General features: G+C 40.6%; 1 protein-coding gene across 4 annotated transcripts in view; it reads left to right on the forward strand.

The window, feature by feature from the left end:
• The window catches only part of LOC131530060 (uncharacterized), a 175,737-nt gene that overhangs the window by 17,696 nt on the left and 130,948 nt on the right, over positions 1-27,093 (forward strand). For all 4 annotated transcript variants that reach the window (XR_009268306.1, XM_058760133.1, XM_058760134.1 and 1 more), the window contains exons 12-22: positions 3,937-4,107; positions 4,615-4,785; positions 4,987-5,160; positions 5,363-5,527; positions 7,274-7,447; positions 7,941-8,111; positions 8,317-8,490; positions 8,639-8,809; positions 24,135-24,308; positions 24,473-24,649; positions 24,794-24,964. Coding sequence is in view for 3 of the 4 variants with exons in the window: in XM_058760133.1 (XP_058616116.1) it covers positions 3,937-4,107; positions 4,615-4,785; positions 4,987-5,160; positions 5,363-5,527; positions 7,274-7,447; positions 7,941-8,111; positions 8,317-8,490; positions 8,639-8,809; positions 24,135-24,308; positions 24,473-24,649; positions 24,794-24,964 (1,893 nt within the window). In the remaining variant the exon portion in view is untranslated. The remainder of the gene's footprint in view (positions 1-3,936; positions 4,108-4,614; positions 4,786-4,986; positions 5,161-5,362; positions 5,528-7,273; positions 7,448-7,940; positions 8,112-8,316; positions 8,491-8,638; positions 8,810-24,134; positions 24,309-24,472; positions 24,650-24,793; positions 24,965-27,093) is intronic.

The raw sequence follows: 27,093 nt of genomic DNA on the forward strand, positions 1-27,093 counted from the left end.
CACGTGAGCTGCGTCCTAAGTGGCTATTCACAGAGAATGCGTTTTTGCATTTAAAAAACAAGACGTGGGCTATGAAATGGGAAATAAATAACTGTAAAATATGAAATGGGAAATAATAATAATGCACATCTTACAGTGCACGAACGTTTAAAAGCGTGCTTGACGTGCGAGAACAACATGAGAGTGAGCTAACAGACACAGAATTAAAGGTTTTGGATGAGCTGACTTTAGTGAATAGTCATTTTGTCACGCTTTGCGATTACTATGGTAACGTCCGCCTCGAGTTCATGACACGAGCACCAGCTTGACTGTATAAAACGCATCTAAAATGAGAGAAAGCGATAGCCGCGCAGTGTTTTCACCGCTTGCCGTGTTTTGTAAAAGGAGGGAACGGAGACGTCACTTCGGGTGACCGACGAATTGGGATCTCGCTTAGAGAGACCAATCCACTTCAAGTGTAACTAAACGAGCCAATGCACATTGGCATGCGATTATTGCATCCAGCTGCCGCTGATCACAGTGTGAGTATAAGTAGGCAGCAGGTGCAGCGCATATTAAGGTTTTCACTGAGGAGCCGAGCCGGTGACCCGGCCGCTCAGCGGTGGTACAGCAGCCGTGGCGACGGGACGTGACGTCTCCGTTCCCTCCTTCAGGGAATGAGGGTTACATATGTAACCAAGACGTTCCCTTTCAGTCGGTCACTCCAAGTCACGTCGGGTGACCAACGAATTGGGATCCCTACCAAAGGGCCACAGATACTGCCCCTTCCAGTGTCCCGTGGAAGCCTCCTGCGCCCCTACTTTTTGGCGTAGGTCAGGGCTCACCACAAGAAGACCAGTTACTGTCGCTATGGCACTACCCACTCAGTAAGACTGCATAACACTGGGAAAACGTACCCGTTCCACTTGGAACAGGAACGCTGCGGAAGCCCAACCTTCCCGAAGGAGGTTCAGAAGCACTTATACATATAACAACCGTTTAGGTGAATATGGAAGATTAGAGGTGACTGTAGCCTCTTGGGTAATGGCAGGAAGTCTGCCAGGGAAACACGGGCTCTGAGGCTATACCTTGGACTGACACATATGGGATCCAATTAGGTCTCTACATATGGGACCCAGCCCTCTACCGGTTCTCACGGATCCATCGAGTGAGGGCCTGGCGCCAGACGTTCTGCCACTTCTGGCTACCGAGGGGACGGAGGAGCTCGACAGGGTCTACCAACGGACTCTCTGGAGCAGTTTTAGCAAGCCGACCCAAAACTGGAGCCTCTCAGTGCTTCTACCCGTTTGAGGTGAGAACAGAGGAGGAAACCGGTTCCACACGGAGGCTATGAATCTAGCGAACGTGTTAGGGATCGCCCAGCCCGCAGCTCTACAAATGTCTGCCAGCGAGGCGCCACGAGCGCCCAGGAGGAAACAACACTTCTAGTAGAGTGAGCTCTCAACCTGAACGGGCAGGGCACACCCTGTGCCTGATAAGCCTGGGTGATGGCGTCCACTATCCAGTGGGCCATCCTCTGCTTAGAGACGGCAGAAGGGGCAAACTGACAAACAAAGAGCTGGTTTGAGGTCCTGAAGCTTTGCGTCCTGTCAACGTAGCATCTCAAAGCAAAGCTAGGGCTGGGTCTGCCTCCTCAGAGGGCAACGCTTGCAGGCTCACCACCTGATCCCTGAAGGGAGTAGTGGGAACCTTGGGCACATAGCCAGGCCGGGGCCTCAGGGTTACCTGGGAGTCCGCTGGCCCAAACTCTAGGCACGAATCGTCGACCGAAAATGCGTGCAGGCCCCCTACCCTCTTGATGGAGGCCAATGCAAGCAGGAGCAGAGTCTTCATTGAAAGAAACTTCAGCTCGACTGTCTGCAAAGGCTCGAATGGTCCCTGCTGTAGTGCTCTGAGCACTAGAGACAGGTCCCAAGAGGGTATAGAGGGGGGCCGTGGGGGATTTAACCTTCTCGCCCCCCTAAGGAACCTGATGACCAAGTCATGCTTCCCCACCTACTTCCCTTCCACGGGGTCGTGGTTGGCAGCAATCGCAGCCACATAGACTTTAAGGGTGGAGGGAGACAGCCTTCGCTCCAACCCTTGCTGCAAGAAGGACAGCACGACTCTGATCAGGCACTTCCGGGGGTCTTCTTGGTGAGAAGAACACCATTCGACGAACAGGTTCCACTTCAAGGCGTAAGCATGTCTTGTAGACGGCGCTTTCGCCGAAGTGATGGTGTCAACTACCTCCTGGGGTACGTCACCTAGAACCTCCGCATCCCGTCCAGGGACCAGACATGAAGTTTCCAGAGGTCTGGACCCGGGTGCCATAACGTGCTCCGTCTCTGAGTCAGTAGATCCTTCCTCAGAGGAATCTGCCAAGGAGGGGCTGTCATGAGGAGCATCAGTTCCGGGAACCAAGTCCGAGTGGGCCAGTATGGCGCCACGAGCAGGACCTGCTCCTCGTCCTCCCTGATCTTGCACAGTGTCTGTGCAAGAAGGCTCACTGGGGGAAACGCATACTTGCGAATGCCCCGTGGCCAGCTGTGTGCCAGTGCGTCCGTGCCGAGTGTTCCCTCGGTCAGGGAGTAAAACAACTGGCAATGAGAGGTCTCTAGAGAAGCAAACAGGTCTACCTGAGCGAGTCTGAAACGTCTCCAAATCAGCTGGACCATCTGGGGATGGAGTCTCCACTCTCCAGGGAGCGCAGCTTGTGACAGCTCGTCGATTGCCCGGTTGAGTAAGCCCGGAATGTGAATGGCCCGAAGCGACCTCAGATGCTTCTGACACCAGAGGAGGAGGTGGCGGGCGAGTTGCGACATGCGACAGGAGCGAAGACCACCTTGTCGGTTGATGTACGCAACGGTCGCAGTGTTGTCCGTACAAGGTGTCAGGTTCTGTAATTATTAAGTGCTCCTGAAGATCTTAATTAGCTGGTTAAGCTGTGTTTGAATCGGGTTGGAGCTGAACTTTGCAGCAAGGTAGATCTCCAGGAACAGGGTTGGGCACCACTGCTCTAGGTCAAAGATGGAAAAATGGGATTTACAATAAAAAGTGATTTACAAAATAATTTTGACTTTATTTATTATTTATTTATTAATGAGTAACATCTCTATTGAGAGAATGTGCAAATTTGTAATGTTACTGTTATTGTTAATGTTAATTACAACATTTAACCACTTTTTATTAATTAAATAAATGAGAAATTTTACAAGAACTACTGCAAAAACCAGTTTGATGCATATTTTATCAATATTTTAGAAATTGTATTTGAATATTACCAGTATTGACTTAGTTAAATTCCTTTGAACACGACTGCTCAAAACGGTCTAAATTTGTGAAACCTACACATTCAAAACATTATTACTAATTTATTATTAGTGTTTATTATCTGCATTATTATTAATTTAAGGGACGTTTTATAGTACAATAACCTCTTATACAGTATGTCTAAAGATCACGGGAATTTTTTTTTCTCAGTTTATGACCCCTTTAATGAGAACATTAACTGTACAGAGACTATTGCAGTGGGGTATAAATATCATTACTGTTTTCACATGAGTGAAAGTTTTAGATCATAATGTTTCTTTTTTTTTTTTGCACATAATGTATATCATAACCTGCTTTGATACATTCACAATGTTGCATAGCCAGCAGTTTGCACATTATTGGAAGACAACATTAAAAAAAGAAAAGAAGTATCACTTTAGTGCTAATTTGTTGAATAATCAATTTACAGATTAATCAATTATCAAAATAATGTTAGTTGCAGCCCTACATCAAAACCATAAACCTTAACAAAATGTAACATGCTTGTTTAAAATTGTTTATTTTATGTAGCAAATATCTCTGTGTCTAAAAAAAAAAATACTAATTACAATATATTTAATGTTTAGGTAAAAAATATTTACGTTTATGTATTTACCAAATCTAATTCTGTGATTTCCCTTATAGACTGAATGATTGTAACTTAACAGACAGAAGCTGTTCAGCTCTGGCTACGGTTCTTGGATCAGATTCCAATCTGAAAAAGCTGAACATGAACAATAATAATCTGAAGGATTCAGGATTGATTTATCTCTGCACTGGACTGAAGAGTGTAAAGTGTGAATTAGAGAAACTAGAGTAAGTTGTGTGACAACAGACACAATTTGAGTTAAAGCAAAGCTGAATGTGTGACTGGTTTTAGAAATTATTTACAAATAATGTGACTAAATTTATTGTTTTAATTTAATTACATTAAAGGGCTAATGATGAGTTTCCAGATACACAGACAATATGAGAAATGTTTCATTTAAATATTTTTGTGTTTACTCTTTACAGTTATGAATTTATAAATCTTTCTTAATATCCTCTCTTGGTCAGACATATTTTTGTTCTGTAAATTCGCAAGTCAGAGATCACTAAACTTCAGTATGCAAAGCAAGGCAAAGTTTTTTTTCTTGTTCTTGTGTTTTCACCCTGCTCCTTTTGCATGTCCATGAATGAAAGTGAATGCCTTTTATTGTCTCTATATATTATAAAATTAAACAAGGTTATTATGACTCTTCCCAATTTGTTTGGGACTTATATTTTACATTGTGCAATTAGAATGTGAATAAATTTTTTTAAAGTGTTTTTTTTTTTTTACAGGCTCAATAAGTGTGATCTAACAGAGGAAAGCTGTTCAGCTCTCACTTCAGTTCTCAGTTCAGACTCCAGCAGTCTGAAGGATCTTGACTTAAGCAATAATAATCTACAGGATTCAGGAGTGAAGCTGATCTCTGATGGACTGAAAGAGAAATGTAAACTAGAGAAACTCAGGTGAGTTGATATCTGACATATTAAAGGTCTCTGGGCCTTTTGTTTGCATCCATATTGAGTCATGCATTTTGTTTAAAATTATTTAAAATTAATTTGTTAAAGGAACAGAATTTAAAAAAAAATTTGTTATGGATTTATATTGTTTAATTTCTAGAGTAACTGATTAATCATCTGAATGTTACATTTTCGTTTCTGTTCTAGACTATCAAACTGCAGTATCACTGAAGAAGGTTATACATCTCTGGCTTCAGCTCTGAGATCAAACCCTTCACACCTGATAGAGCTGGATCTCACAGGAAATGATCCTGGACAATCAGGAGTGAAGCAGCTCAATGATTTACTACAGGATCCAAACTGTCAGCTGAAGACAGTGAGGTAAAACGAGATGAAATAATACAACATATGACATGCAGATTATTTATATATATAGATTATAAATACTTTTCTCGAATACAATGAAAAGCACAATCTATTTCTGTTGTTGTCATCAGTCTCATCACAAAGCTTTATATTAAAGATTTAAAAGGATAGGGTTAGGTTACCCCAAAATAAAGTCTGTCATCATTTACTCACTCAGATTTTTGGGTGCTGCTGCAGTTGAAGCCTGTCAGTATGTGACTAGAATTGTGGGTAAAAATCCGTTACTCCTGAGAGAGCTGAATCTGAGTGAACATGAACTAGGAGACACACGAGAGATCACTGCTCTGCTGCAGGATAAACACTGTAAACTCAACACACTGATGTGAGTATTGTACATGGATTAATACATAACATATTAAACCTGTTAACAGATTGTCACGTCCTCTGTCGTGTGTATTATTTTGAAGTATCTCCTCGTCTGCGTGGTCCTCGTTCCTCCCTGCTGTGTGCACCGTGACAGAAGACCAGACCAAAACAGTAAGCGGCGGCCTTCACCACGTTTTGTTTTCCGTTTTTCTTAAGTCTTTTGTTTTGGTTTTCTTGTTTTGTTCCTGTCTGTCCCGCGGCATGGAAGTCGCCGCTTGTTCGTCCCGCCATAGTCCGCGACAGCAACGCGTGGGAGTTCGGCGGGATTGCCGTGAGTCCGTTGGCCGCGAGCCCCTCCGGTTTGCCGCCGTCCGCGGCTTTCTTCAGCCCGCCGTTCGCGGGGAAATCGTCGCCGCCGTCCGCAGCTGTCTTGAGCCCGCCGTTCGCGGTAGAATCGTCTGCCGCCATCACGGGCAGCCGCTCGTACACGCCGCCGACTACGGGGAAAGCCAACCCGAACGTCGGCGGCTCCCTCCCTTCACGCGGCTCACCCTAGCCCGCCTGGAAGCGCATGTGGCTAGCCCGCCTGGGGTGTGGCTCCCGCCCGCCAGCCGCCGCTGACTCCAGTCCAGACCCGGGTCCCCGTGGAGCAAGTCCACATGTGACGGCCAGGAGTGCCGTCTTGTCGTGCCCACAGGAACATTTTAAAGAACCTTGTCTTGTCTATGGAGACTCGTCTGGCTGCAGGCGGCTTCTCTTGTTGTGGCCATGGAGGCCATTCCAGCCGCCTGCCTCCCTGTCATGGAAGTGGAGGCGGTTGCTGAGGGACCCTGTGAGGGCCCCTGACTCCCTGTCATGCCCAGAAGAAGCCTCAGCTTCCGAGCTGTTCCTGTGGGCTGTCCTGTCTGTGTGTCTGGCCTGTCCCTGTCTGTTTAGCCCTGGAGGGCTATCCCGGTCCTGTCTGTGTGTCTGGCCAGTGTCTTGTCCTGTCCGTTAAGCCCTGGAGGGCTCCCCTGGATTGGGGGGGGGGGTAGTAGAGGGTGGGCGGGCCGAAGAATGTGGCCTTGGCCACGAAGACCATCCGCTATGGCCATGAAGACCATCTGCCATGACCGCCTGAGCTCCCTGCTCCGCCATGGCCGCCTGAGCTCCGAGCCCTGCCATGGCCTCTGTCTGTTCCGCTCTGGAGGTCCCCGTCCTGTGTTCCTGTTCCTGTCCATGTCTGTCCTGAGGGGCCTCCAGAGTGTCCACCCCCCCTCCCTGGTGGAACTGTTACGGCGCGGGTCGCGCCTTTCGGGAGGGGGGAGTACTGTCACGTCCTCTGTCGTGTGTGTCATGTGTTCCCGCCTCTTGTGTCCATATTTGGTCTTGTTCCTGTCCTTGTTAAGTGTGATTATTAGTTAAGTCTTGTCCAGCCGTGTTTTGTCTAATTATCAGTAATTGTCATGTGTATTTAGTTCCTGCCTGTTTAGTTAGTTTTCGTGTGGTCTACTCGTTATTCCCCCGGTGTTCCTGTCTGTGTCAACCTTGCCTTGTCTTGCCCTGTCCTGATGTCACCATTAAAGACTATTATTTTGAAGTATCTCCTCGTCTGCGTGTTCCTCGTTCCTCCCTGCTGTGTGCACCGTGACACAGATCTTTAAAATATAACATTTTATTATATTGTCAGGAACTTGCTTGGATAAGGACTGTCGTTATTCCTTAAAGAAGGTTTTGAGATAAACTGAAGAATGTTTCCTGTCTTTGTTTTCTTTCTCTGCAGATTGAATAATATCAGTATTACAGAAGAAGGTTGTGCTGCTCTGACTTCAGCATTTAATTCAAATCCTTCAAACCTGATAGAGCTGGATCTGAGTGGAAATGAAATAGGAAACTCTGGAGTTAAGAAGATCTGTCCTCTGTTGGAAAATACACTATGCAGATTGGAGAAACTGAAGTGTGTATTTTCGTTTATGTACATGTTTGTACGTGTACTTTTATAAATGATAGTGTTTTCTGTATCTTTGTGCTTTTGTTTGATTCGCTATACTTTAATATTAAAGGTGCAGTAGGAGATCTTGGAAAATGTTAACTTTAGCCTGATAGCACCAAAAGCAAACATCCCGCCCTCCCTGCAATCGCTGTCCAAAGCCACACCCCTGAACGCATATACGCTCACAGACCAGAATACCAGAGACAACATTACTACAATAGGCTACATCAGCGGTTCCCAATTCCAATCCTCGCGCCAACCAAATACACAGGGGGCAATTAGACTGACAAAGTCCCAAAGATACAGAATACATTACGAAATGTGCATTTGATATATCAAATAATACAAATCTAGATGACTACGGAGACTACAATTTCATTTTCATTTCAGTTTCATTTCATTTTCAGATATCATTACAGCATTGGCTGCTGTACCTTAACAGCATTTTTTTCTATAGACTTTCAGACTGCAGTATCACTGAAGAAGGATATAAAACTCTGACTTCATCTCTGAAGTCAAACTCACACCTGACAGAGCTGGATCTCAAAGGAAATGATCCTGGACAATCAGGAGTGGAGGGGCTCATTGATTTACTACAGGATAACTCCTGTAAATTAAAGACCATCAGGTGATTAATGTCTTCAAATATTTCAAAGAAGCCACAGACATGGAGTCAGAGCTGAGCAACTATGTAGAGGAGACAAATGGATGCTTGAAGTATTAAAGTAACATGAAGTAGAATTTACTGAATTTTAATTTAAAAATAATTAAACACGATCACACAACTGTTATAACATGACTATCTAATCTAAATTCTCTTCTACTTCATGTAGGTTCTTGAAATGTCCTGCTGCACAAGAAGCGTGTGAGTATCTCACTGAAGCACTGGGTGCAAGTCCATTATTACTGACAGAACTGGATCTGAGTGAAGATAAATTAGGAGATCTGGATGGGGAGAAACTCTCTGCTCTTTTGATGGACTCTCATAGCAAACTGGAGAAAATGAAGTGAGTCAACAATACATTATACATAATAACTTCTGTTTATTCATCATTTAAGACTGTCATCCACATGTGTGATCAGATGTGAAGAGCTTTTGATCTGATTTGTGTTGAATATATGCTGAATCATAAATAATGCTGTTTGTGTTTTCAGGCTGAATAATTGTGAGCTGACAGAGAAAAACTGTTCAGTTCTAGCTACTGTTCTCTCCTCCAAAACCATCCTGAAAGAGATGAACCTGAACAAAAGCCGTCTGCTGGACTCAGGAATAAAAAAGATCTGTGAGGGACTGAAGAATCCTGTGTGTGAGCTGAAGATACTCAAGTGAGCACATTTCACCATCAGCTACACTGATGTCATGATGATTATTTTATTTATTTCAATTCAATTCAATTCGAGTTTATTTGTATAGCGCTTTTTACAATACAATCGTTGCAAAGCAGCTTTACAGGAAATTAAGTTTCTACTATATACATATATATATACATACTGTATATGTACATACATACACACACGCACACATACACACACACACACATATATATATATATATATATATATACATATATACACACATACATACAGCAGAAACCCAATATATTTAAGTTATGACAAACCTAACTTGGTAATTCTGTATGTTGTCTGAGGGTTGGCATCCTCCGTGGTCCTCTGAGGGGTTGCCGTCATCTCTTCTCATTTGTTTGGTCATCTCAGATCTTTTTAAGGGTTGCATCCAGACTGACGCTTCAGTAATTCCTAGTTACCACGGGATGTTAATCCCATGGCAGAATCAGAGAAACAAATAGAGACATAATTAGCGTAGCAGCTGTTCTATTCAAGCAAAAATGATTTGTTCAACCCAAGTTAAAGAATTATAATGTACATTTGATCAGATATAAATGCAGTACAAGATTATAAAATGGATTATGTGAATGCTTGGCTAAATAGATGTGTCTTTAATCTAGATTTAAACAGAGAGACTGTGTCTGAACCCTGAACGTTATCAGGAAGGCTATTCCAGAGTTTGGGTGCCAAATGTGAAAAAGCTCTACCTCCTTTAGTGGACTTTGCTATCCTAGGTACTACCAAAAGTCCAGAGTTTTGCGACCTTAGGGAGCGATTTGGATTGTAGCGTGGTAGAAGACTAGTTAGGTACGAAGGAGATAAACCATTTAGGGCCTTATAGGCAAGTAATAATATTTTGTAACTGATCCGGAACTTAATAGGTAGCCAGTGCAGAGACTGTAAAATTGGGGTAATATGATCATATTTTCTTGACCTGGTAAGGACTCTAGCCACTGCATTTTGGACTACCTGTAGCGTGTTTATTGAAGATGCAGGACAACCACCTAACAGTGCATTACAATAGTCCAGTCTAGAGGTCATGAATGCATGAACTAGCTTTTCTGCATCTGAAACAGGTAGCATGTTTTGAAGCTTGGCAATGTTTCTAAGATGGAAGAATGCTGTTTTTGTAACATGGGAAATATGATTTTCAAATGACAAGTTGCTATCTAATATAACACCCAGATTTTTGACTTTAGAAGACGTAACAGTACATCCGTTTAGTTGCAAATTGTAATCCAAGAGATTCTGAGTACTGTTTTTTGGTCCAATAAGTAATATCTCTGTCTTATCCGAATTTAATAGGAGGAAATTATTGGTCATCCAATCTTTTACATTTTTAACACAATCTATTAGCTTAGATAGTTCAGAAGTTTCATCTGGTCTTGTTGAGATATATAGTTGAGTATCATCAGCATAACAATGAAAACTAATCCCGTATTTTCTAATAATATCACCAAGGGGCAACATGTATATTGAAAATAGCAGAGGACCAAGGACAGATCCTTGTGGTACTCCATACTTTACTGGTGATAATTGAGATGACTTCCCGTTTAAATAAACAAAGTGGTAGCGATCGGATAGGTAGGATCTAAACCATCTTAAAGCCTGCCCTTGAATACCCATATAGTTTTGTAATCGATCTATGTGTATGTCATAGTCAGTGATGGGCAGTAGCATCGCTTCAAGTAGTGACGCTACTAGTTTAACTACATTTCTCAGTAGCGTGGCGGTAGCGTCACTGCTTTCTGAATCAAATAGCTTTTCGGTAGTTAAGCTCTTTTTTTGATCAAGTAGCGGTGGTAGCGTCAACAAAAGCTAACGTTACATCTTCCAAAGAAAGCATTCTGAAACTCGAGCTCAAAATAGAAATAAAACTGCTACGGATCACTGATCCTGGATCAGTAAGTGACGCCACAGACACTAAAGCTCGTAACGCCATTGGCTCCTCAAACTGTCAGTCAAACCTCGTTATTCCTCCCGCTTCTCTCGTCAATGAAGTGCGGCGCGCAGTTTAGAGCATCTCAGCTTGTTTGCAGTCTGAAGGTAAATAAAGAACTGTTGATTGAATAAGTACAGCGGTTTCTTTACTCAAAAAACACTATTTATAAAGGCTAATGCTTTTTTTTTGTTTATTTGTTTGTTTTTCAGGAGCGGAGAAGAGGTCTAGCATTTGTTGTAAAGTCACAGCCAAATAGCTCATGCGAAGCGCTGAATCTTTCATAATATGATACTTTGGCCAAATAACAGAAAAAAACTGAACGCCCACATAATGACAGAAAACTGGGGAAAACGGAACACGAGTCGGGAAAAAATGTAAAAATAAAAACATTCGCTGGTTCAAAGCTTCGTATTTAAATTTGATTTTGGTGAAATGTTTATATTAATATCTAATGACACATGCAACGATGCAAATAAACAGAGCCTATCTGTAGGCCTAAACTAGGGGTTGAACGACCTCTGATTTTTTAAAGTCGACTTTTATGTGAAGAAAGTCGATTCGAAGTCGACTAGTCACTGATGACGTCATTAATGAACAAATAAGTCTGGAGCTGTGACAAACACCTTGTGCACAGCTATGGCACAGTGCTGCCCACATAGCTATTGCTCCTATAACAGCTAATTTTTTATCAGTTCTTTTGTCTCTATATTCGTTATATTTCTAACAGATCTCTGCTGGTTCTAAATCACATACAGATAAGTTGCACAGTAAAGATTACATTCATATGAATGCATTAGTGAGAGCGATTACATGTGTGAATTAATTCTACCTGGCAGCTACTCTCTACTAGTAATGAAGCTGTGGGATTTAGTTAATAAGAAATATATGCTTGAACTTTTCAGTTTCTAAGCTATTTTATTGAGAAATCGCAGAACAGTGTTGACAATACATTTCCGCGCTGAAAGATTCTGTGCACACGTGATCTGCGTGTGATGTACGCGCTACTGTCTGAAGCCAATGTGTGTGCATTACAGAGCAGCAGCGCATTATATTAGAATGGCGATTAACTGACCTGTACTATAAGCTGTTTAATGTGCATTCTCCCGTTCAATTTCGAGCATCCAGTAATATAATCACACATGTCTTGTGGAGTGCTTTCAGAGTATGCATTTATTTGTCATTTTAACTGTTTGGAAATGGAGCGTAAATGTGGAAGTCCTTCAGAGATTTCTTATACTGTTGCGCCCTCTATAGAACCAGCGACTAGTCGACGTCAAGCTTAAAGCGTCATGGCAGAGCATTAAATCGACTAGTCGACTAGTCGATTAGTTGGTGCAACCCCTAGCCTAAACATCTATATGATAACACTATACAATACGATTTCATTAAAATACATTTGTTACTGTATTTATTAATCTTTGTTAATGTTAGTTAAAGAAAATAGTCGTTCATTAGTAGTTCATGTTAGTTCACAGTGCATTAACAAATGTTAACAAACAACTTTTTATTTTAATAATGCGTTAGTAAATGTTGAAATTAACATTAAGATAAATGCTGCAGAAGTATTGTTCATTCTTAGTTCATGTTAACTACACTAGTTAACTAATGTTAACTACTGAACCTTATTGTGAAGTGTTACCATTTATATAAATGTATCTGTATACAATAAAGCCACAATTCCAACTACCAATAGGAGGTTTCTGGCCGACAGCTAAAATTTATTTTGCCTATGTCACAATTTGAGGTCAATCCAGCAATGTATTTGATACTGATTATGTTGCCAAATTGGTTTGGAACAGTTGTTGAATAAACAATTAAACTGAACTATTATGCCTGTCTATCTGCTTGACTGACAGTTTTATTGATCACTGAGAGAGCATTGACTTGGTATGATGTTGGTTCAATAGAATTTTTTTTAAATTCTTTTTTTTAAGTAGCTTGGATGTAGTAAACTACTTTTGCCATGTTGCCGTAGCTTAGCTTGCTACATTTCCCAGGGCTGTAGCTTTAGTGTAGTTAATCTTCATTTAAAGAAGAGTAACTGTTAGCTTAGCTCACTACAGTTTCCAAGTAGCTTGCCCAACACTGGTCATGGTCTATAGTGTCGAACGCAGCACTAAGATCAAGTAAAACTAGCAATGAGGTGCAGCCTTGGTCTGACGCAAGAAGCAAGTCATTTGTAATTTTAACAAGTGCAGTTTCTGTGCTATGGTGAGGCCTGAAACCTGACTGAAATTCTTCATAGAGATCATTTTTTTGCAAGAAGGAGCACAATTGAGCAGACACAACTTTTTCAAAAATTTTAGACATAAACGGCAGATTTGAAATGGGTCTGTATTTTGCCAGTTCACTAGGATCTAGTTGTGGTTTCTTAATAAGAGGCTTAATAACCGCCAGCTTGAATGGTTTTGGGACGTGACCTAAAGATAACGATGAGTTAATAATATTGAGAAGCGGTTCTTCTGCTACAGGTAACAACTCTTTCGGTAGTTTAGTGGGTACAGGATCTAATAAACATGTTGTTGGTTTAGATGCAGTGATAAGTTTATTTAGTTCTTCCTGTCCTATAGTTGTAAAGCACTGCAGTTTTTCTTTGGGAGTGGTGAATGAAACTGAAGTACTAGAACCTAGTGTAGAACCTACATTTGTTATTGTATTTCTAATGTTATCTATTTTATCAGTGAAGAAATTCATAAAGTCATTACTATTAAACTGTGAGGGAATATTTAGATTGGGTAGCGTCTGTTTATTTGTTAATCTAGCCACTGTGCTAAATAAAAACCTTGGATTGTTTTGGTTATTATCTATGAGTTTGTGGATATGCTCTTCCCTGGCAGCTTTTAGAGCCTGTCTATAGCTGGACATACTGTTTTTCCACGCAATTATAAAAACTTCCAAGTCAGTTTTTCTCCATTTGCGCTCAAGATTACGAGTTTCTTTCTTGAGAGAATGGGTATAACTGTTGTACCATGGCGCAGTACGTTTTTCTCTAACCTTTTTCAAATTGAGGGGGGCAACAGCTTCTAATGTATTAGAGAAGATAGTGCCCATGTTGCTAGTCATTTCGTCTAGTTCATGTGTATTTATGGGTACACAGAGCAGTTGAGATAAATCAGGCAGGTTATTTGTGAATCTGTCTTTGGTGTCTGGAACAATAGTTCTGCCCAGACGATAACGCGGAGCCATATAGTTAATATCGGTAATATGCAGCATGTACGATACAAGGAAATGGTCAGTAACATCATCACTTTGAGGTACGATATCTATATCAGTAAGATCAATTCCATGCGATATAATTAAATCTAGCGTATGATTAAAACGATGAGTGGGCCCGGTGACGTTTTGCTTGACTCCAAAAGAGTTTATTTGGTCAGTAAACGTAAGTCCTAACGCATCGTTTGTATTACTAACTTGAATGTAAAAATCTCCAACAATTAGCGCTTTATCAACATTAACCAATAGATATGAGAGGAAATCTGCAAATTCTTTTATGAATTCTGTATATGGCCCTGGCGGTCTATACACAGTAGCCAGAGCAAGAGATAGGTGTCAAGTTGTGTGTGTTGTCGAGCAGGGAAACGAAGAGACGCGGAGACGAGGAATCTAACAATTAATACAATCTTTAATGAAGAGCTTCAGGAAAACATGAACTACAAACACATTGACAATATAAGACGGAACACTGAGGAGAGGGAACACAGGACTTCTAAATACTGGAAGATTAGGAAAATAAACACACAGGGCTGGGGACCAATTAACTCATAAACACTTAACGAGGACAGGAACTCCAAATATGGAAACAAGAGGAGGGGAAAAACACAAGACACGGAGACACAGTCTGACAATAGGATAGATTTCTTTTGCATATCTGACAGTGTAACATTAAGCATAAGTATTTCAAATGAGTTAAACCTGTATCCTGTTTTCTGAGTAACATTGAGAATATCACTATATATTGTTGAGACACCGCCGCCACGACCAGTCTGATGGGGTTCATGTTTATAATAGTAGCTTAGTGGAGTAGACTCATTTAGACCAAAATATTAATTTGGTTTAAGCCAGGTTTCAGTCAAACAGAGTACATCAAATCTATTATCTGTGATCATTTCATTTACAATAACTGCTTTGGGTGCGAGTGATCTAATGTTTAGGAGCCCAAGCTTTAGAAATGGTTTTTGTTCATTTATTTTACATTTTTCAGGTTTAATCACGATCAGATTTTTTCTAGATCCTGCATTAACCCTTTCGCACGTGAGTTTAAAATATTCTATCTGAGCCCCCGGCGACCGTTATTTTAGAATTTATAGCCTTATTGTTTCCATGGCGACGCGTCATGCTTGTCATGTGACACACCGCAGCCAGGATAGCTCTGTATGACACATGTTTTTCCTTTTTTTATTATTAATATTCACAAACATACTCGCTATATTACGAAATATCTGATATTCCGATTCTGAAATATGTGCAAGTAAATGTATTTGGTTGTTTAAACACTTTTATAATGACCGTGTTAGTTGATTTATACCGGGTGATGGGCGCCGCCATGTTTGTTCGCGCTGAATCAGAGCTGCGGGATTTACACCACGTAAATTCATCCTCTCCTCCCGAAACACGTTAAAGTAAGTCTCCAGTAAACTGGCAGAAGAGCAGAGTAAACTTTATTGTTACCTACACTATGTGTATATGAAATCAATAAAAGATGTCGTCAGATTATATTTGTATGGATTATTATTGCTGCTTCCATAGACATCAGCGCATATTTTACAAACTATAAATGTGTGGTTTTGCTAGTACTTATGTGTATTTAAATGTCTGAAATCTAAAATAAGCATTAGATGGTTGAAAACACTGAATAAGTGATCATATGACAAGCGCTCGCGCGTCTGATCTGGCTCCGCGCCAGAAAGCAGATTTGAATTCAGCAGTTGATGACGTGATGCACTGAACGTTCTAAATCACACCGGTGTGATCGTACGCTCCTGGGACCAGCCAAGACTGATCACACCGGTGTGATCGTACGCGTTAAAGGGTTAAATTTATATGTTGACCTCACTATTCGGGGAACAGACACAGTCTGTAAAGATTGGACAACGCAAGTACTTCTATCATTTAAGAGGGAAGAACAAAAGCCATCACAGAGAGAATTGGCTTACTAGTCAGATGGAGCGAAGCGTCCTGGAGATGTTGTCCGACAGGAGTTCCACTCCGACTCTGCTGGGGTGCAGGCCATCAGCACGGAAAAGCCTAGGTCGCTCCCAGAAAAGATTCCAATCATTAACAAAGAGCAGTTTCTGTTCTTTACACCATGACAATAACCATTCGTTTGAAGCAAAAAGTCTACTGAACCTTTCGTGTCCTCGACGATACGTGGGAAGCGGTCCTGACACGATGATCGTCGTCGCGGGCGATGTGCTGCGTACCGTCTCGATCAGGCTCCCGAAGTCCCTCTTCAGTGTCTCTGTCTGCCGCAGCTTGGTGTCATTAACCCCCGCGTGCTGCACGACAGCGCCGACGCTCTCGTCGCCCTTCAGGATCACGGGTATCTGCGCAGAAACATCGAGAACACGAGCACCGTGGAAACAGTGAGTGTGCACTTTACCTTCAGCTAACATAGCACGGACGTGCTGGACAATGGAGTCTCCGACGAGTGTCACAGTGTCACGTTCCGTCTTGCGGAGGGGAGCGAAGCGGTTCCGGGTGGAGATCTTGAAGACCGGAGGCGGCGGAGGGGGAGATGTCATCACCCGGGGCCTGGCTCACATCTTCCGCTGCTGGTGCACCCAGGGTCCGTGGTGTCCCGGCGCCGGAGTGAAGGACAACTGGGAAGATCGCGTCCTGGGTGCACAGATCAAGGATGTCTTGTTGGATATTGTTCAAGTTCTTGGTTGGATCCATTAAACCGGTGCAGCATTCAGGGCCGATAATGGTACAGGCTCCCCCTTGTGTTGCAAGAATGTAATCCAAGGCCACTCTGTTCTGTAAGATCATCATCTTGTGTGAAGCGAGAGTGTCCGTGATATTGCCAAGGGCCAAAACCGTATCATTGGCCAATTTCTGTACAGAATCCGACAGGCTTCTGACTTGATCGAGAGCCTGCATGACGCCATACGATGGGATTAATGCTCCAAGAGTTCTTGACCACCACGTTTGTACACAAGTGAGTCCTGGAATGCAGCCCTCTTTGTTGGTAGAAGCTGAATTTTGTAGATGTGGAGAATTTGAGGTGGAGTGTGTGTTTTCTCTGATAGCTGGTAGAACATAAACCAGGGTGCACCTGCCGTTGAATTGGCTGGGTAGGATGCTGTAGACAGAAGTTCCACATAACCACAAAGTGCCAGTCGGTGGAGGAATCATACACAACTGATTTATAGCAAAAATTTCGGTAGGGATGGGTTCCCGTAGAGACACTCTTTTAAGTCATTCTCCTCTTCGTAACTGATGTAGTAACGTACACATTGAATTTGGTTCCTCTTTTAATCACAAAGCTGCAACGTTCATGAGAATTTCACCCAGTGTAGTCGATGCTGGAGCATAATTTTCCATGCACCAATAGAACATCATTGGCATGAGTAGATCTGTCATGATGGGAGTAGCTGAAGTTAGGTTGCAGGATGGTAGTCCAGGAATGCAACACGTAGAAGCTGGAGGAATCGTTACGTTGTGACATGTATCCTTGTTGTATAATCCACTGGTATGATGATCGAATAAGGTACACGTATCACATTTGGAGATAGGGTGTGCCACCCATGGGATTCCTGCTCCTACTGAAGGTGCGTGTGGCATGCAAACGTTCTTTCCAGCAAACAAGGCATTTCTTGACATATTCATCAGCTCTAAGAATATGTTGTTTCTGGGGTCTACACTTAGCGTGATGTCCATGATGGTTAATAATACGACAATCTTGTTCATGTTGATGATGACTGAAGTTCCCGTATGTGATTCTCTGCGTTGTGTATTTTTTTCTTTGTTCTGTCTTCGTGACAGTTGGCTCGGCAGTGGGTCTCGTTGTCTTTTAGAGGTTGTGGCTTCATACGCAGGTGAGGAGTTCGGTGCGCATGGGTCTTGGAACAGCCATCAAGTGGTATCTGCACAGAGGAAGAAAGAAAACAAAAAGACAGAGCAGTATTTGTTCTAAAGACTGCAAACATTAGGGTTGTATCCTCTGTTCAATCTGAGTCTGCTATTGTTGTTCCTTCTTTCCCTATTTCTTAATTCACGAGACACCTAAAGAACAGTGAGGTGAGGGTGGACTAGTGGATGGGGAAAGGCCTATGAGGGTGTGTTCACCACAGGGTTGGCCCCCGAAGCCTGTTGCATCCGGTTCTTCCCTGGGTTCCTCACTGGTCCATGTGTCCTATCCTATCCCTGTAGGTGGTGTGCAAACTTTAGTGTGTGACATCTCCATCCTCTAATGGAACATCAGTCATAACAAACATCATAACCCAAAGAGGATAGGTGAGTGACTGTGGTGTGCTGTAGTATAGCTTTGAAGGCTGTGAGTGTACTTAACTAGCATTCTCTCAGTGGAAGGAAGTGACAGTAACCTTCCTGTAGTTTTATTTACAAAGAATCTTTCAGCTTTGTTGTACATTACTGGGGAATTAAGCACTCACAGCCCTAACAGTTAACACCTGAGCAAACTGCTCCAACAGTTCGGTGAAGCGGGGAGGGGCTGCTTCAGAGTACCAAGTAGACTGAGTAGAAGCTGAGTAAAGCTGTTAATTTCTCCTAATGTCTTTTGCTTTTCCTACACTCTTTCATCCAGTGTCCAGGTTTACCACAGTAATAACAACTGCCCTCCTTCTTAGGACACTTACGTTTCTGTCGGTTCTCTGTGTTGACCTTAAAGGACGCTGCTGCAATCTTTACTCTGGCTTTAACATCAGAGTCTCTTTCCCAAGTAGCTAAGCTGTCCAAGCTGTTTTGCAAGCTTCCAGTGGACCATGTTAGGTCTAAGAACGGCAAAGCTGATCTGTACTCTGATAAAAGGCCATCAAACCATGTTCTAACTAGTGGTCCTTTGTCATCAAGCACACTTTCAGGATCATCCACTATTCCACTGTAAGTTACAGCTGACTGACAAAACCTTTCAGTGTATTCACTCACAGTTTCTTCTTTCCTTTGCACACAGTTAGTGATTCTGGACCAGTCTATCTTGGGTCCTATGATATTCTTTAGAATTTTCAAAACACCTTCTCTCAAATCGTCTCTACTGGCATGTTGTAGTTCAGAAGTAACAGCAGACTCAAAACTGTTGAATTCAGATTCAGTTAGAATTTGTGACATCAGCTGTGTGACTTCTGCTAACGACATGTCGTAGAGACGCATTTTGTTGATCAATGCTCTTCTAAATTCAGAAAAATCTGTGAGTGCTGAGGGTAAGCTCTGGGACAGTCTCTCTATATCTTTAGGTCCTAGTGTTTTGGCAACAGTTTGTACTTGCACAACAGAAGAGTTGGGAGCAACACTTTCAATTCCCTCAATTCCTTGAGATCGTCTCTTAGCGCCACATACCTTCACTGAATCTACAGGCACATCAATTACTGATTGGATGATTACATCTCTTTCAAAGAAAGCTTGTAAGTCAGGATAATTGTCATTCGGTTGACTAACTTCTTCCACATCAGTTTTGCTGAAGCTTTGTTGTGGTTCAATTTCTTAGTAAAATAGGATACTCTAGCACGGAGCTCTTTGTTCTGTTTCTCTAGCTCTGAGTTACGCTGAGATTGTTGTGTAACTAGCGCTAAACCAAATTCTCTGTGGCAGCAGATAATGCCTTTAACATTGTTCTTGCGAATACATGCTCCTAACACCTTTTACACTCATCTACAGACCAAGTCTTGTCTGGATGGATCTCATATTTCTGCGTTAGTTCTTGTCTAACTTTCTCAGTGATTATTAGGTTCATTTGTTCCCCTAACAGTGTTTTGAATTCACTATCTGACCACAATGGAGTCGCAAGACCATCCTTTTCTGTTGTTTGAATCAGCCTAGCATTCCTTCTAACCATCTTGTGAGTTTCTTTGTTACCACACAATCAAAAACACTAAAACTTCTCTGATCAACAGAGGGTACACTTGTTAACACAGCTTAACTATTGTTAACTTTGTTACCACACAATCAAAAACACTAAAACTTCTCTGATCAACAGAGGGTACACTTGTTAACACAGCTTAACTATTGTTAACTTTCCAAATTACCAACACTTCACACTTAACTTCCCTGCCTACAAGAACAGAGGATAAACCAAAATTATTAGCATGAAATGCTAAACTTCTCTGTGAAAAGAGGATAAACCAAAATAACTAGCACGTAAATGCCAATCTTCCCTGCCTACACAGAACAGAGGATAAAACAATATTAGCACTTGATGCTAAACTTCCCTGCCTGGACAGAGGGTAACTTCATCTCTAAAAGTAAATTTTTTTAGAGGAAAACTTAGTTAACCAAACCCTACAGCTGTCTGTTAACTCTTCTCTGACGGCGCAGAGGATAAACAAATTTATACTGGTCTTAAAGGTTCTTTTGGATTAGAGACAGCACTCACCACAACCTTGGTTGAGAGAAAAATTCAGTCTGGAAATCTTTGTTCAGCTTGAAGTTTTCGCTGGATTCCAAAAGATGCAGTCTGGAAGCAGATCTTTGTTTGAGCTTGAAGTTTTCAAACTGGATTCAGGTGAGGAAGCTGGAACTCTATCCGGGTCACGGCACCATCTGTTGTAAACCTATGTCTTCTAAAGTTTAGGCAACTCAGAAGTGAAGACCAGGAGACTTCGGGTTGTATCTTCAGCAGGATTCTTTTATTGAGAACACAAGCTGTCGGTAGCTGTAGTCATCGAAAATCTAACTTAAAGCAGTGATACATTGTAGTTTATATACATTTAGGGGGCAGTGCTTAGGAATGGAACCCAAGCACCTGGGTGACAACCTTAAGACATGCAAATGAAGTATTCAGGTATAGCATACTGCCCCATTTAACGACTCCTAATCTAATCAGCCTAACTGCCCAAAGACGGGGCAGGGGCAGCAAACAATTACAAACAAAAGGCAAGAGTCTCCGTCGTCTGGCTCATTTCACTTACAATAAGAGAACAGGAACTGGCAGGGACCTCTTGAATCGTTCATCTGATGTCATCATCTTCACCATAAATGCTAAATACAATGTATATAACTTCTTCAGTTTGTACACTATTACATAGGGATCTAAATTAAACATTTAAATAAATTTGTAATCCCACATGTGTAATGGAGTATTAGCAATGTAAGCGAGATTAGCAGCAACCACGCTGGCGATGCTAACTGGCTATAAGCTAATAGCAATTAATTTATCGTATATGTAAACTTAACCATGTTATTTTATTCTGAATTCAATAATACCTTTTGTGTTTACATGCATATTTGTTTACATACCCTTACAGAAAAGCCACATGAAGTTCACGTTAAAATCACATGTGTCAAAAATGCAGAAACCTGTGCGATCACATATGAACACATGAACATATGTGGACGTGTGGAAAAATGTGGAAATGTGATCACATGGTTTTCACACATTTACACTATGAAAATATTCCAAAACCACATTTCACATGAGGTTTACATATTTTGATACGTTGAAGCAGATTTTCAATAGGCGCTATCCTTGTACAACCCAATTCCAGAGAAGTTGGGACACTGTGTAAAATGTAAATAAAAACAGAATGCACTGATTTGCAAATCTCATAAAACCACGTTTTATTCACGATAGAACATAGAAAACAAATGAACATGTTTAAACATATCAAATGTTTAAACTGAGGAAATGTACCATTTGAAGAAAAAATTAGGTAATTTTGAATTTAAAGGCCACAACAAGTCTAGCGTCTCAAAGGCTGGAAAAGAAACTTAATAAAAAGAAACTGCCACAGAAACATTTTACAGCTAATAAGGCTAATTGGCAACAGGTCACTAACATGACTGGGTATAAAAAGAGTATCTTAGAGAGGCAGAGGCTCTCAGAAATAAAGATGTCCAGAAGTTCACCAATCTGTGAAAAAAACTGCATCTACAAATTGTGGAACAGTGGCTACATTTACATGCAATCAAATAATCTGTTAGTAATTGGATAGATGGCCCAATCGGACTGAAAAGCCTTCATGTAAACACCTTAATCGGTCCGACTAAGCTCACCAGTCCTTTCGGATTCTTATCTACAGACGACTGGTTTTGGGCATTTTTTTACTGTGTTAAATATAAGCAGCACAGCACGGAGGTTTATATGCTTATTGTCACCAAATTATGAACAGAAATGGATAAATATTAAGTCTGCTTTTTTTCTGCAAAAAACTTAAAAACTTTGACTCTCATTATCTACAGCACATACTATCATCAAAAGATTCAGGGAATCTGGAGAAATCTCTGTGCTCAAGGGACAAGGGTGAAAATCAGTATTGGATGCCTGTGCTCTTTGGGATCTCAGGCAGCAGTGCATTAAAAACAGGCATCATTCTGTAATGAAAATCACTGCATGAGCTCAGAAACACCCCCAGAAATTATTGTCTGTGAACACAGTTCGCCATGCCTTCCACAAATGCAGGTTAAAGATCTACCATGCAAAGAAGAAGCCATGATCCAGCAACACTGCCATCTAAAGCTCATTTAAAATGGATTGAGGCAAAGTGGAAAACTGTTCTGTGATCAGACAAATTTAAATTTGATATTCATTTAGGAAACAATGGACTTTGCATCCTCCAGACTAAAGAGGAGAAGGGACCATCTGGCTTGTTATCAGTGCTCAGTTTAAAAGTCTGCATCTCTGAAGGTATGGTGTGCATTAGTGCCTATGGAATGGGCAGCGTACACATTTGGAAAGGCATCATCAATTCTGAAAGGTATATTCAGGTTTTGGAAGCAACATGTGCTTCTATCCAGACAACATCTTTTTCCGGGAAGGCTATTCATATTTCAGCAAACACTGCTAAACCGCATGCTACATCTATTACAACACCATGGCTTCGTAGTAGAAGAGTCTGGCTGCTGAAATGGCCTGCCTGCAGTTCAGACCTTTCACCAACTGAAAACATTAGGCGCATCATGAAACAAAAAAATCCTCTCCCAAAACCTCAGCAACTAGACTCTTCAGTTCCCTGACGTATATGGACTGTTGTTAAAAGAATAGGGGGATACACAGTGGTGAACATAGCCCTGTCCCAACTTTTTTGAGGCACGTTGCAGCCATCAATTCCAAATTGCCGTTTCATTCAGCCCTTTGAAGATGCAATGAAACTGCAATTTGGAAGTTCAAACCATTGGGAACCATAGAAGTCCACTATATGGAGAAAAATCCTAGAATGTTTTCCTCAAAAAAACTTAATTTCTTTGTGACTGAAGAAAGAAAGACATGAACATCTTGGAAAACGTGGGGATGAGTAAATAAACAGGAAATTTTTATTCTGGAAGTGAACTAGTCATTTAAAGCAGCCAAAATAACCTAATAACCCTGCTGCTGTGATATATGTTAACCAAAGAACAAAAGAAAAAAGAGGAAATCAATAACTTTTGTTGCTTTAAGGATTAATCTTTATTTAAAGTAGAATGTAGTGTTTGAGAACTTTATTCAGTCTCTGTATATTTCCTACTTCCTGAAGGTCACAGGAAAATATGATATTTATTATAATGGGTTTATGTGAAGATTGGTTGAAGTTCACCTAAAGTAGAAGTGATTTTTTTAAGTCTAATAAATGTTAAATTGATATCTCTCAATTACACTGTAATGTTGAATGGGTAGAACTTTATTTTACAGTATGTGTACTTCCCTGGTAAATACATGTTAAATATCTTGTACCTACAGGCAAATGAGTGTAACAAGGTACTTACCTGAAGTGTATGTACATGGTAACAAATAAGAAACATGGCTGTACTTAACAGTTGTACATGCATGGTAATTAGTTTGTACATAACAGACAAGTGTGGGTAATAACGGTCATTTGCAGGTAGTGTCCATACATGGTAACTAATTAGATACTTATGATATACTTATCTAATGTGTGTGTGTGTGTATATTATGTATAATATATAATTACGTATATATTATACGAGATGTACACAGAACATGGGACAGTAGCCCATACCTGGCTAAGATAAAATGCAATGTTAGTGTGTGCTGTTTTTAGCTGATAATTGGCATTCAGCTTCATTTGTTGAACATCTTTAACTGTACAAATCATTCCGATTCAGTTTAAGTTCAAATTCATCAGGTAATAGTTAATTAATTGCCTCACTCACATAATAAATAATGGGAGAATAAAACCAAAAGTGATGTTCCTGCATATCTGTTATTCATTCATCTGTGAATTTGATTTTATTTCATGGTTTTATTTTCTGTAGTCTTTCAGACTGCAGTATCACTGAAGAAGGTTATAAAGCTCTGGCTTCAGCTCTGAGATCAAACCCTTCACACCTGATAGAGCTGAATCTCACAGGAAATGATCCTGGACAATCAGGAGTGAAGCAGCTCAGTGATTTACTTCAGGATCCAAACTGTCAACTGAAGACACTGAGGTACGTGTTCTTAAAATAATAGTCTTAAAGTTTTAGAATACGGAGAATTAAGCTGTCAAAAAGACATTTATAAAAACTTTGAAATGACTAAGGGCCTTTTCACAAGCTTGTGAACTTAAATCACTGTATGGCAGGTAATGTCAATGTACTTCTGCTGTGTTCAGGTTGTTACAGAGTCCTGATGCAGAAGAAGCCTGTAAATATCTGACTGAAATTCTTCCAATTAAAAATCTGTTACTCCTGAGAGAGCTGAATCTGAGTGAACGTGAACTAGGAGACAAAGGAGTGAATCAGATCGCTGCTCTACTGCAGGATAAACACTGTAAACTAAACACACTGATGTGAGTATTGTTTTCATTTATTATTGTAGGTGTAAAACATGTTATAGAATCAGGTGACCAACACAGTAATATTCAGTAATCACTGAATACTGGCATCAAGTACTTTGTGTTCCTGAATTATTCCTCTCCTGTTCATCATTTTAGTCTGCGTAAGTGTGGTCTAAAAGAGGAAAGCTGTTCAGCTCTCGCTACAGTCCTGAGATCAAACTCCAGTCTGAAAGAACTTGACATGAGCAACAATAATCTGCAGGATTCAGGAGTGAAGAAACTCCAGAACGGATTAGAAAATACAAACTGCACACTGCAGAAACTCAGGTGAGTTCAATGAAGAAATATTTTTTTCTTATAATAACATTGTTTTATAATTTTTTTTTTTTTTGAAGTTTTTTTAATAATTTCAAGTGGACAGAGGCACTGGCACCTGTGTTTTTATCAAGTCAACTCAAGTCACCTTTATTTATATAGCGCTTTATACAATACAGAGTTGGTCAAAGCAGCTTTACCATGTTAAACAGGAAAATAGTGTGTCAGTATACAATAACAAACAGTCAATATTTCACTTAAGGGCAGTTCATCGTTGATTCACCTATATCATCATTCAGTTCAGTTCAATTCAGTTCAGTTTTATCTTACCTGCAGCAACCACTTGCAATACATGTCATTTGTACAATGTCATTTACGGTCATTCAGATAAAAAAAGACATAATTTGAAACTGATAATGGTCTACTTTTATTTGTTTCCAAGCAATAAAAACAAAATGTTGTGCTCTTGTAAAGTACAGAAAACATGGTGTGCTTTCAGCCGTCTCAGTCTCCATCAACTTCTTTCTGGAAAAGGATAGCTTTCACAACATGTTGTAGAAAAAAGTCTGACCTACATAATTCAGTATTCAAAAGTCTTGTGAAATTATGTTTAGCATGCATTTCATGTTTTTATCTTACTGTCATTAACCAGATTTATTTGTACTCTCAAAGTTTAAACTTGATTTTCTCAATAGTGTACATACATGTTAAATACATATCACTGTAGCACAATTTGTGCTAAATGTAGTTTTATGAGACTTTTCCAATTAACCCTTTCTCACACAAGTTTAAAATATTCCAGCAGACCCCCCTAGCATGAGTTTTTTTTAAGGCGACTGTTTTTTTAGAATGCATCATATTATTATTTCCATGGCGGCACGTCATGCTTGTCACGTGACACACCACGGCCACAACAGTGTTGTATCACAAATGTATAATTTACTCTTTCCTATTTTATTCAAAATATTCACAAACTTGTTAATTATGTCATAAACTAATATTCTGATTCTCAAATACCTGTAAGTGAATGTGTTTTATCATTCACAATCCTTTATAATGATCTTGTTAGTTGATCTGTAATACTGGATGGGCACTGGCATGTGAGTTTGCACCGCAATTCAGAGAATTGTATCTGTCTGATTTTCAACGCGTAAATTCACCTATTTTTCCCAAAATACATGAAAGTAAGTGGTTCATGAACTGGGAGAAGAATCAAGTGACTTTTATAGCTACCTACACAATGTGTGTCCGATATGAATAAACTATGCCAGTTTGTATTTTACAAACTGTTTTGTTTTTCTAGTACTTGTATATTAAAGCAATAAGCCCCAAGAAGCTGTGGTTAACAGTGAATTTATAACAGCTAAGGGGTGTAATAAATTATCTGTTATAAATTCACTTTATAAAACGGTTAGTTCCATTCCTTGATTCTGATTGGTTGGCAGCTGTGTTTTATTCACGATACAGCACGGCTATGACCGCTTCACCAAACCGTTCTGTGTATCACTGAGCAACGCCCTTAGCAACATAAACAATCAATAGCATCAAAACTGTTTAATGTATTATGCATTTCGGCAGAATTAACTGTCTGTTATTTATTTAATGAAGCATGAGTGACCCCTGCTGGCGTTATGTTGCATCTTTCATCTTTAATTTTGAGAACCCGCCCGTCTAAATAAACGCTTTTAATGCGGAGATCTGTTGATGTTTGTGCGGCGCGCGTCTGTGTGAAAGACTGCAGTTTCCGAATATTACTGAATTTATTAGTTTTCTGTTTCAGGTATGATTATGTGTGTCCATCAGTTTACACTGTAATGACGCTTGCAAACTCGCGCTGTGCCGCGAATCGGTCTGTTTTAAAATTAAAAGACGGAAAACAGAAGTTTTCTCAAGCTGAGAGATAAGCAGATGTACAGTGAGGAAAATAAGTATTTGAACACCCTGCTATTTTGCAAGTTCTCCCACTTAGAAATCATGGAGGGGTCTGAAATTGTCATCGTAGGTGCATGTCCACTGTGAGAGACATAATCTAAAAAAAAAATTCCAGAAATCACAATGTATGATTTTTTAACTATTTATTTGTATGATACAGCTGCAAATAAGTATTTGAACACCTGAGAAAATCAATGTTAATATTTGGT

The sequence above is a fragment of the Onychostoma macrolepis genome, chromosome 22 (assembly GCF_012432095.1).
Source record: "Onychostoma macrolepis isolate SWU-2019 chromosome 22, ASM1243209v1, whole genome shotgun sequence".
In the NCBI taxonomy this organism is placed as follows: Eukaryota; Metazoa; Chordata; class Actinopteri; order Cypriniformes; family Cyprinidae; genus Onychostoma; species Onychostoma macrolepis.